The following is a 12444-nucleotide window of genomic DNA, read 5'->3' as shown; positions in this document are numbered from 1 at the left end:
TTAAAAAAAAACCCAGGTAATCGGAATTTAGTCCAAATATTGGGACTGTCAAACCTTCAATCTTCAGAGTTGAGACAACTCATCTCTAAGTGCATGCCGAAAAAATGATCGCATTCACTCATATTCTGGAGTGCCAAACTCGGGCTCTACCTTCCCTTTTGAAATGGCCATATATGATCCTGTTATGGAGGAAGAGGCATGTCCCATGAATAGAGCCTGGGCTCTCCAGGCATAAGTACTATTTTGAATGCTGCCTCTGAGGCTCCTTCCTCCTTCCACGGATCATGTGGGGGGTTTTATCTGCCGAGCTTCATTCTCTGCCCGGTGACCGCATCACTATCTTAGTCTAAAATAGATTAACTGCATATTCTTATGATCTTGCTCTCAGGCGCAGGTCACCTCCCTGTTATCCAATGATATACCCTATCCTGCCTTTCTAGCAGTTTCTATCCTAACTATTCACTCATTATGTCCGGACCCTTTCCCAACTGCGTGGCCACGCGCGAGTCACCTTGCTCCTTTCATTCAATATCATCTGTGGCAAACCAGTATTCTTGAACACGGGCATCAATACTGTGGTTCAAAGTCTTGTTTTTATAAGAGCAGGCTCATCCGATTGGTGTCTCAGAGTGTGGTCGTTTTAGTCCCTCCTGGAGGTTTCCTGTCTTCATCTGGTTCCTCAAAGGCTTTGACAGTTCTCAGTCTATCACAGGTTCTTGTACTTACAGCTTTTCCCAGCACCTCCCTCAACCTCTAGACTCTTTCTAAGCCCTCGCAATGCCCCTCTTAGCTCCCGGGCACTTTTCAGGTGTCTTGCTGCCCCTTTTAGGCTTTCGGGCACTTTGTGAAGATCCCCAGACCATTTCTCAGGTTTTAGGTGTGTTCCAGGGTTCGTGGCACCAGTCTCAGGCTCTAGGCACTTTTCACAGTTCTCTACGCCAGGCTCAGGGTTTAGGTGCTTATCAAGATGTCTGGGCAACTCTCGGCCTTCAGAAGGGTTCTCAGCCATCAACCTCCTGGTAGGCAGTCAGGCCCTGGGTGTCAGAGGCTGTCTCCTTCATTCTCTCAGTACAGTAGTTTGATGCTTCCTCCCCCTGCTCCAGACAAGGATGCACTGCCTTAATCTCGATGTTGAACCGTAACCACTGGCACTCTGTGGACAACGCCCCAGACCATCTTTTTTCAGTCTGCCATGCCATTACAGATAGGGAAAGAGCATATGCAAATTAGAACTGTTAGTGCACATGCTTTCTGTGCAAGACCACAATGGACCCTAGAAATGTTTCAGCCTCATTAGGCATCACCAGTGAGGTGCCGCTTGGATCTCCAGGCACAGCATTTTCAGGACTCACGCCTGGGCATACTCATTTCACTCGTGCTGACATATTAAAAACTGAAGAAAGGTGGCCAGAAGGTTTTGAATTCATCTTAACGACTCAGTGACTTTCTACAATCTTGCTCTTGGTATGTCCCTCCACTGGAGCTCTAGCTGGTTAGGAGCCTCCCTCCATTATCTTTTTAAGTCTATTGGCTCTGGGAATGTTGTATCATCCCCTTTTCCCATCATGCTTTACTTCTGGCTCCTGTCATTTTGCTGGGGAAAGTCATGTTCTATGAAGCAGGTCAATCATCCTGGAGGTTTTCAGTCACTCTTTGCTGGTGGAAGCCTCCGCATGGAGCTGAGCTGGTAAACGGTGGAGTGATTACATCAAGGAAACACCATTTTTTAGGTGACTCACTTTTTATCTATTTTTCCTTTTCTTTAGGGTTTGCGCATCGCCAGATCCACAGCTCTATCAACGAACTGTGGGTTCAAACCTGAAGATCCCCAGTCCAACAACTAGTTAAGCTACATGTGCCCCTGTGTAGACATAGATTTAAATGTATAGGACATTTTCCAAAGTTATATCTATGGCAAATATGCTAAAACTAGCTGCTTCAATTGCCAATCGCAATTGATGAAATTCCTTTGAGAAAATGGCATCAAGCTCAATCAGCCTACAGCGATCGATAGTCCCAAACGGCTTGTTCTGGAAGATCATGCTGCTGCTCACGCACTTGTTAACGCTGCTTACGCCTTCATATGGGTGTCGTCATACAAATGATGTCATGTGCATGCGCGTATGTATGCATCTTCATGCACATGTTACAGCCACTGCACCAATTAGAAGCCACTAGACTGGGGACTAGTGGTTTATTCATACCAATTATCTTACTTTATCTAACTTTAACCTGCCACCACGTGTATCTTCCACGGGCACAGCAATCAGAAGGTGCCACTCAGCCACCCCAAAAAAAAGATCTGAGCATGAAAGGTAATGGCCATGAAAAACAGTCCAATGGAGAAGCAAACCTCTCTAAAGACCTAACCTCCAGCCCCGAGAATCCTAAATGCATAGGTGAGAAACACTCTGCACAACTCAACAAACCCAACCTTACACAACCGAGTGGCTATCATCCCAAATGTCCTCACTAGGAGAAAGGACCTGCTGGAAGCACAGCAAAGAAGGAAGGCCGCCCGCCCGCAAGGACGTGCCATTATCTGTGGGCTGTGCTGCCCGGTGACTGGTTGCTTGAGGGGTACTATGTAGCTTTGGCCTAACGTGTTCCTGCTAGAAGAGCGACAAGGTGCGGTCCTGCTGATTGGTAGCCTCCAGGCCATGCCATAAAATCCAGATGCATGTATGTAGATCACCACTGGGGCCAGACATCGGGCACAAGGCAACAAAGGCCATCAGGATGTAGGCAAACCAGGGACCATTGACACCTCCCATCGCATTGCTACCATTGTGGTGTTTGCCATTGTATACATTACCATTGTATATTCACGCTGTCATGTGCCCTTTTGATGAATATATATGAATGCGTTATTACTTAAATTAAACAGTTGTATTCCCTTTTTGTTTCTTGAAAAACATAAAATAGAAATTCCGAAGACGGGTCCAAGAATCCACACAAGTATTGCGGGAACTGGAAATTTCATTAAGAACAAACCACATTGGGTAAGGATGATTGCTGTTTAAAGTCATTTGCAATATAAATAATCACGTTGAAAAGGGTCTGCTATTTCGGATGTTCTGTCTTTCTTCATTACTCTACTGTGCTACGCGTGCTTGAGAATCCACCTGCTTGAGTCAGTAGGCATTGGAGCGGTGCCGGACGCGCCAAGTGGGTGAAGCTGGCATCCAGGTAGAAGAAAGCCTGTAAGAGAGCAGAAGCCACAGGAGGAGCGGGTCACTGCTCAACAACTGCTGGTGGCGGCGTGCACTACATAGAAAGGATGCTATGGTGAATATTAGTGAAATCCATTATCCACTAGTTCTTACACAGTTCCTCTAAATCCGGCCCTCCCATACCCCAAGGATTTCCTCTCTCTCGTCTTAGCAGAGCTAATGACCCTCATTACAAGCATGGCGGTCTGGCAAGTACGATACCAGTAAGCATGCCGGTACCGTACTTCCCGGACCGCCATACTACGGGCTCTGCTCGCGGGAACCATTTCACACGCCAGGTTTTCCCTGGCAGGTGTAACGGCACCAGCGAGCAGAGCACGTCGGATGCACCGGCACAACTCTTCATGTGCCGGTGCATCCGTCGTCCCCACTCCCATTCAGCCCTATGTGGCAGAATGGGGATCGGGAGGCCCTTGAATCCGGCACAAGAAAATGGGCAATTACCAGGTCCGCCTAACTCGGCATGAGCCGGTTCTTGCCCATTCACGGGTGCTTGAAAAAAATGCAACTCTGACGGTAGCAGAGTTGTAATGAGGGCATGTCAGACCGGGTGAGGAGTGAGAGAACAGAGGCATGCTGAGGGATTTTCTTTTGTTTCTGGGGACATTCCATTCTAATCATAAATCTTGCTGTAGCCCAAATCATATTTAGATTTAAGTTAAACATGTTATTGAAATGTAGGCCATGTATTATTCCATTCAGTATTTGCGTTGTGAAGCTGCTGCTTATCAGCCTCTACTTCCCATTTGAACCCATAAAAGTACTGCATGCTAGACCGCCACAGTACAGGGGCTCCAAACGTAAAGGGGAACTTCCAGCACCCACTCACTCCAGCTCACCCGGCTGACTGCCTTGAGACCGGTGCTCTCGCCTAGCTCCCTCAGTAGAACAAGGAGAGAACATAGAGATTCTGCCATGGCGATCGTGCAAGCATTACACACGCTGATCAGAAGCTGACCAGCCAAGAATGCCAGAGATCTGATAGGCCAAAGCCGAGACCAGAGAGACTATGTGACCTGATTGGGGAAATTCAGAAGAAACCAGAGTAGTGAAGAGGAGGAAGAAACAAAATGCAGAGAAATAGAGAAGTGTAGTTCGGCTTGAAGACTCTGTGCCTGAAAGTCGAATGCCACTTGAGCCAGGTTGGAGTACCCCACAAGCTAGGAACACCAAAACAAGATTGGTCACCAGACAAAACAGCCACCAGGAAAGACGGAGACTGAGCACGGGTCAGGAGGAGCGAGGAGGAACGCGCCCCAGACTCAATGACAAGGGTCTAGAAAACACTTGTGTGAAAAAGGCATTCATTATAACCACGTCTGCAGGTCCCAGTGCGGTTATCCTAAGAATGCCTGACCTACACAGTTAAGCTCTAGCAGCGGGACCTGCAAGAGGCACGGAGGAGGAGCAGGGGAGGAAAGAAATTGGACTAAGATGAAGAGGCGGAGCTGGAGAGAAGAGGAGAAAGGGGAATCCAGAAGCCAAGAGAGTTTTGAGGTGAATGAAGGGCCTTCAGTTAAGGGCCAGGTCAAAGCTTATGACTGGGATAAGGTTTGCCGCAGAGGCAGTGGGGCAAAGATGTTATTGCATGCTGACAGATGTGGTCTTTCTTGGCAAACTCAAAAAACACTAAAAGTGACACACTGGTAGAGGTAGCCCAAATATGAGAGAAATGAAAGTATCCCTTATCGTCACATGCAACGTCATGTGCAAAGCTATCAACAAAGCCAAGTAATGTATGTTGCATGCCACGTCCTTTAGTCTGTGTGCTAGTGCGTGTGGGTGGCGGTGGGTACATCCGTGGGCGTGCAGGTCCGTCCAGTTGTGTTTTTCTATGCGTCTGCGTGTGCATGTGTGTAGTCCAAGGTACCAGTCCAAGTTTGAGATAACTGAAATAAATAATGTATGCTGCATGCCAAATCAAATATATAAGGAGTGAAGCCAAGTCATTTATTTTGCATGCTGGTAAAAGTAGTTAATGCTGCCAGCTCCACTTACCTCGAAAAGTCTCTAAAATGCTCCCACACCTGGAGGTCGAGTAACTTTGTTTACCGACTCGAACTAACAGAAATGCACTCGACCAATTAAATGGATGGGATAATATTATTTTCTTCATGGAACAAAATATGGTGGTGCATGAAGGGAAATTGGCCGCACTTTAAAGATGAAGGCAACCTGTTCCCAACATCTAGAATAATAGATGGGTAGATGCCAACTACAGGGTTGTTTTCAAGCAGGGGTGAAGCTATGATGTCACTGGTCCCTCCGAGGTTGAATACACCCCGTAGTTGGAAGCTGACCATTTCTAAGTGCATGTTGTGTGTATGGCCACTCTTGCATCCCTTTTCCACCCTTTGTGCTATACCCATAGGTCGGCACTGGAATGTGAGGACTATGCAACAGTCAATATGGAATGCCCCATCACACCACAGCAACCCAAAGAGGGGAACAAAGTACATGCTAGAAAAACCCATACCCCCCCTTCCTTGATGTCAGGTAGGGGGATGACTTGATTATGAATCCCATAATACTCTGCTTTGATGTCATTGTAGGCAATTAACCATTCAGGAAGGAAAATAGTTGCTAATGGCATCCCAAGGAAGGCATTCAGAATAAAAGGATTAGCAGCGGGATTCTTCTCGTGAGAAAACTAAAATATACATGTTTTCGAATACTTTTGGAATTGGCCTAATTTGCACTCCTACCACCTCACAAAAGTCAAGTTGTAACCTAGAGACTATATCAGCTTCTGGGTGGGCTTAGTGACGAAAAGGCTGACTGTCTTAATAATCATCAGACAATGACACAGCACCTTGAAAGCTGCGGTGACTCTGATCTGGATGGAAGGTGGATGTAGCCAAGAGATAACCTCGCAGGGAAGCTCCTTCAACCGAGTCCCACCATTTACCCCAGGGTTGAGATAAATGCTGGATGGCACACGGTCCATTTCCTAAATAACAGGATGGAGGGATGCTATCCTCCGAGAAAGGCAGCGAATACCTTGCCTGGTGTCACCATCCTCCATTTACAGAACTGCACGCAGATGTCCAGGGCAGAGCACAGTTTCGGATGCAACTTTGAGATTCTCCCATAATATAGAAAAGTATTGGCTGGGTCATCTCTGGCCACAATCACCACATGGCTGTCTAGGTTTAATGTTAACCTGCGAGATATCCTCTGCACAGGAGCCTGACAGGGCAGATTGGGAATGACTTAGCTGTAATTGAGTGTGCATCGCTGTATCATCGGAAGCCCTGACCATGGGGACCCTCTGGTTCTTTCCGAGCAGCTTTTGGTGAATCACGCGCAGTGGCAGACAGAAGACAGGCTGGTCTACAGCTGCATAGATGATGCTACTTACATCCATCATGTTCTCATTTTGCAGGATGGTAGCACCATGACCCCAGCATGGAGCCATTCCCACACTCCCCTCTGCATCTGGCGGATCAGACTGGAATTGCTTGTCTTGATCTCTCCTTAATCCAGGGACATGGCAGAGGCATGCCACTTTCAGAGGGAGGACCCCCCTATGTGTGTATAGCATACCTACACAGTGATCCTGCACATGCTTTATTAGTAGACTGCATAACGCTACCTTAATTTTTCGCTTGCGCTTAATAAAAAGGTATAGATGAGAAATCAAACATTTTTATTCAATGTTCTTTTCTTAAAGTAGGAGCCTGAAAATCTCTTCTTCTAGCAAGAAAAAGACATACAGCGCTGTTCCATTTACGAAGATAAATCTGCATTTTAGCTTAAAAGGCCTGAAGAGGTTACATTCCTTTCTGCAATCAAGAGTAACACAGTATAGTGAGCCTAATGATTGGAACAATATCACACTTGTTGAAGTGACACAATTTTGTCATTGTCATTGATGCTGGAGGTTTTTTTGCACATTTATCCTGTAGCTTCTTTGCTTTTCTGAAGTGTAATAATCAGCTGAGTGCTCTCTCCTCTGGAGTTGTACTTGAAGACGCTGCGTCCTGCCAGAATTAATGACAGAATTGTCTGTTCCATCGTATCCTGTTAAGTTCACGTATCAGACCTTCTCCGGTCAAATCTACAGCACCTCGATGCCCTTGGGCTGCTAGTGCGCTTTACAAATCCAAATCAATAAATACATGTTGGTTTGATTAGAATCAGTAATAATAGGTTTTAGAATCAGAGGATGTTCAGATGCCTCCATTTTGTGATTAGGTCCAGATACTTACCTTTGTAATTCCGATCAAATTGGAGGAGGGTGTATCTGTAAGGAGGTCCCCTTAAGAAATCACCCAGCCTGCCGCAAAGTATGTACTACTCCACTCCTTCGCTGTTTGTGCTAATGAAGAAGACTCCTTGTACGTTCTGTTGGAGGCATAATTACTGGGTTCGTTGGATTGACTAACACTGGTTCTGCCCTCACGGGTCACCCAGGGATCATGCAAACACATTGAAAGACATTAGTCAAAAACATGTCAATTTCAAAGTAAGGACATGTTATTATTTTAGGGTCGGAGCTCTTGTCATCTGGATGACGTGTCATACTACAGGCACATACTGTGCTCGATTTGTCGATTCTGGGTGAAAACCCTGGCTTCAAGAATCAAGGTGTACTACACTCATATTCACGTACACGTATATTTATGGGAGCCTGTAGTCGACCCCGTGGTCACCCTATGTAAAGTGTCAGACCGAGTTTTTTCATGTGTACTCAGTTGTAGACTGCAGCTTGGGGCCTGCTGCTATTGTGTCCAGTCAGAGAGTCACCTAGTACAGGAGCCCTGGGTACACCAGTTTGTGCTCTGTACTCTTTGGTGCACGTTTCTCATGACAGTACCTGTGCATTGCTGGTGTCCATCACATTGCCATATATGGCATAACATATTATGCATGATTTAGGTAAGGGAGCTGTCCCGCTTTACCTTTCTGAATTAAGTCTGTTATTAGCTTTGTTGCTGTACATATGTATGTGTGCATATTTGTATAGGTATTTAGCAATAAATAATAGGTGCACCCAGACACGTGTGTGTGAGTATACATGCTTATGTATATTCGTGTATGCATATATAGAGATTTTATATAAGCATAAACCTGGCTATAAAACACCAGGAACTATAATAAAGGGTCCAGTCGGAGAGATAGAAGGCGGGTACAATGAAGAAGGGAAAACAAGAGTGGATGGAGGGTTTAAGGTATGGGGAGCTAAGAGTAAGGCACAGTGAGAGGGGTATGGGTGATGCCAGTGGCTCTGTTTATAGACATGATCAAGGATTTCTTGCGATTTGAAACCAAGTACCTCCTCTGGCAAAAGTGTGAGAGCCCCTCTGCTGAGAGCGAACAAGGCCCAGCACCCTGTTCTATGGGATGTTGCCCACACATGAAGGTCTACAGTCACCCGTACCAGAGGATTAATATCTATTGGAAAATGTGCCTTGTCCCAGTCAGCAGGACAGTACACTGTCAAAATGCTAGGCGATTCTCTTCTGGCCAAGAGTACCACCGGCAACCCCAAACATGTCTTTCTGTCTTGGTGGGCATCATCAATGATGCACAGCTGAGGTGCAGTATTCCCATGTGCATAGAGAGCACGGGGTCTAGGTCTGGAGTACCCACACTAACTTAGGGTGAAACTCCAAGCGTTTGACGATTTGCCAAAGGTGAGCGAGCCCCTCTGTGGAGAGATAATACTTGATTGCCGACCTCCATGAGTGGGCTCCATGCCATATAACATGTTATGTGGCCTGGATCATTCTCAGCAATGAGGCCCTCAAAATTTGCACACACATTTTGGTTGCACGTGTGTGTGGTGCGTGTGTGTGTGTGTAGTGTAGAACCTCTGAAAATGACATGGAAACTTCAGAAACTTCTCTGCATGACTCGCCTGTTCATTGAGAGATAGCCAATTAGGATACAGTAGATAGTACAAGCAAGGACATGGTACATGACAAGGATGTTGTTTGTTCAACTTGACAATGTGACAGTCTAATGGTGCTGGAATGTGCTGTACAAATGATGCATCTGGAGCATGGATGTGCCAGGTCACATTGAGCTGGCCCTGCTGTGATGGTGCTTACATACATGCCAACATTTCAACCCACCTGTGCGGGAGATTACGTCAGAAAAATCGAGACTCAAAGATTTTCCCATAGGAATGCATTGGGCAAAGATTTATTTTAGGCGGGAGAACGTGAAAAATAGGATTATTTTTCACCGAAAAATCGGGAGTCTCCCGCCTAAATCGGGAGGGTTGGCATGTATGTGCTTATGCACTCAGTGCTGAAACTAAACAGTGTTGCCTGAAGCACACTGACACAGCTAAATGTTGCAGTGTCTGATCTGTTCCATTCTAGCAGTCTCATCATGAGTTTGGCAGTAACCCTTAAATGCAGGGGTAACGCTATTACCGCTGCATGTAAGGATCCGCCAAATCATAGGTTTGGCTGCATTTACCCCCAGCTCTGAGCTAGGGGTAAATGCGCCAGGAATTTCCAATTTTCGGTGCAATTAATGCACAGTAATACTGCTGACAGTAGTTGTGCCGTAAATTCTCCATTGGGCCCAATGGGGAATTCCCAAATGGGCCCAATGGGGAATTACCGTTCCGCCAAACCGGTAACGCTATGAACCCTGGCGGACCGTCCAACTCGTGATGGGGCCCTAGGTCTAGAATTACAGTCATCCCTCTAACTACTGCCAGTGTGTCCTATCTACCCAGTACAGGTGCTCCGCTTTCCTGCTCTACTACAGTCCTGTTGCGCTCACTACCTGGTGTCTTCGCCTGCGATGCTCATTCCTCGCTGATTGCTTTGCAGAAATGCTTGTGAAATGCTCATTGTACCTCAGGGGACTATCCAGAGACGGAAGGTTTATTGCATGTATGTGCCGGCAGGATATTTCGGGGGCAATGCGTCTGTCTTGGAAGCAAGACAACGCAGAGCAACACAGGTTCGAATCCTGGTCCCACTTTTTAAGGCTGGTCTCTGGTATTAAGCGCCTTATAAAAGCTGAATTCATTATTGTCTGACTGGATGAATTAGCTTCAGCACAGCAGACAGAAACTCGCATGTTTCACGTAGGTTTTGTTTTGGGATTTTGCATTTGTACTAGCTTTGTACGTCTTTGAGGTTGCCCCTTTATCGAAATGGATGTAGACAATGCAGGCGAGCACAGTCATGCAATACATCTGGTTTAATAGGCGTGCTGGCTGCCTCTGGGAGAGTGTCCCGCTCTTATCAATCCTTCGCTTTCTAAATATGTGTCTCTTCTATATGTGGGGTTACTTGTTGATCTGATTGTAGAGTTTGTAAATTAATTTTGGGCAGGATCAAGATTTATTTTTGTACACTTTGGGCCCGATTCATGGAAAAGGGCGCATTACTCCTGCGTTTGCCACGCACCGAGAACGACACTGCGCAAGCCTGCACGCACAATAAAAAATGTGCACCTCGTGTATTGATGCACCTTACATCGTAAAGTAACCGTATTCGCAATTCGTGCCCGGAACACCGCTGACACACCTCCACGCAAAGCATAGACAGCCGTAACAGCTACATTTGCGCTCTCACCCTGGTGCTAATACACTGACCCTTCAAACAGTGCGTGGGGTCCCTCGCAAGCAGGCCTGCTTCTTGGGGACCCTGCGTAGAGTCCCTCGTAACTGTTACAGGCACCCTGACAACATGCGTATGACACTTTGCAAATCTCAGAAAATATGCATGCGAACCCCCATAAACTGGCCCAGCACCCCACTACGCAGTGTACGCACCCCTAAATCCAATCAGAAACCCTCTCTGCATGCACACACCCCTAAATCCAACATGCAAACTCACAGCTGCTCTGCAAATCCTATGTGCAAGTGTCCTTACGCCTGCCTTCGGGTGGCAGAGAGATTGAGGGATTTGCGTGTGCATTTCGCAAACGAGAGATTGCACAGTCATATCCTTGAATATACTTTGCCGTGCGTATTTGTGGGTGTGCTATGGACTGCCTGCGGCCCGTCCTTTGTAATGGCCATTTCTTCCCTTGTTCTTCCTCATTTTTCCAGTTCCACCCCCTACTCTGCCCTCTGCGCAGGCCTTGCCCACATTCTGCAGGGAGTCTTGCGCAAGCACTCGGCTGCTCGCATAGCCATGCTGAGCATGCACGAAATCCACGCAAATCCAAGAAATATCCTGAATATCCTGTGCATTAGATTCCATCAATCCATGAACGGGATTACGCACGCAGTTTGGTGCGCAAGTACCATATTTTCTGCTCAAATATGGCCCTTTCACTTTAGACTTGTTGTTTTTCTCGATTACAGTTGTCATCTACATTTTTGGACATGCTTCTCCACTCTTTTTTACTGCTTACTCTCTGTTCTCTCCTCCTCTCCCTTTCTCCATTTTCCAATCCTCTCCCCTCCTCCCCTTACTTTCTTCTATGCACTTACTCTATCCGAATTGTCCCTGGACCGAGTATGATAGCAACCTTGTCTGGCTCCTCCCCCATCCCCTAAATTGTTCCCCCCTTTCACCCCAGCACTATCTGAAGTGTCATCAGGCCGAGTACGATAGTCACTTGTTTTGTTCCTCCCCTCCCTTTCTGCACCCCTCTCCCTCACCTTTTGTTTTCTCCGGCTGTACCAGAAATGTCGTCAGGCCTAGTACGGTAGTCGCCTGTCTGTTTCCATTTCCTTCCCACTCTCCCCCTCCCTTCCTTATCTATGTCTTAGCTCTTGCACTACCTGAAATGTCGTCAGGCCGAGTACAATAGTTAATTTCACATCCTTACTATTCATGGCCTGTAAGAATGTTGTATTTTCCCTTGTTCCCTCCCTTGCCTTGAAGCGCTTTGAAACAGGTACCGTCTCCAGCAACCTCAAAGAGTCCTGGGTCCTCCCCTTCTCAAAAAACCCTCTCTTGACCCCTCCATTCCCACTAACTACAGACCCATTACCACCGTCCCCTTTCTGCTCAAGATTTTAGACAAGGCAGCCTACCAACAAATCCAAAAATTCCTTGAAACAAACCACCTCCTTGGTATTCGGCAATCAGGCTTCAGACCCCAACATGGGACAGAAACAGCCCTTATCGACCTGAAAGCTCAAATTGACACTCTGAGAGACAATGGGAAAACTGCCTTATTGCTCCTCCTAGACCTCTACGCAGCATTTGATCTAGTTGATCACAAAATCTTATGCAATCACCTAGACTCTGCTGCCCACTTCTCCCAAGAAGCTATCGGCTGG

At 46.7% G+C, this 12444-nt stretch overlaps 1 protein-coding gene across 14 annotated transcripts in view; it reads left to right on the top strand.

Annotated features, from left to right (window-relative positions):
- FMNL2 (formin like 2) overlaps positions 1-12444 on the top strand; it is a 798413-nt gene that overhangs the window by 461614 nt on the left and 324355 nt on the right. For all 14 annotated transcript variants that reach the window (XR_011274735.1, XM_069616442.1, XM_069616437.1 and 11 more), the window contains one exon: positions 2926-3002. Coding sequence is in view for 13 of the 14 variants with exons in the window: in XM_069616442.1 (XP_069472543.1) it covers positions 2926-3002 (77 nt within the window). In the remaining variant the exon portion in view is untranslated. The remainder of the gene's footprint in view (positions 1-2925; positions 3003-12444) is intronic.

This window comes from Ambystoma mexicanum, chromosome 9 (genome assembly GCF_040938575.1).
Source record: "Ambystoma mexicanum isolate Mex_15411 chromosome 9, UKY_AmexF1_1, whole genome shotgun sequence".
In the NCBI taxonomy this organism is placed as follows: domain Eukaryota; kingdom Metazoa; phylum Chordata; class Amphibia; order Caudata; family Ambystomatidae; genus Ambystoma; species Ambystoma mexicanum.
This window is presented reverse-complemented; position numbering and strand designations above follow the sequence as displayed.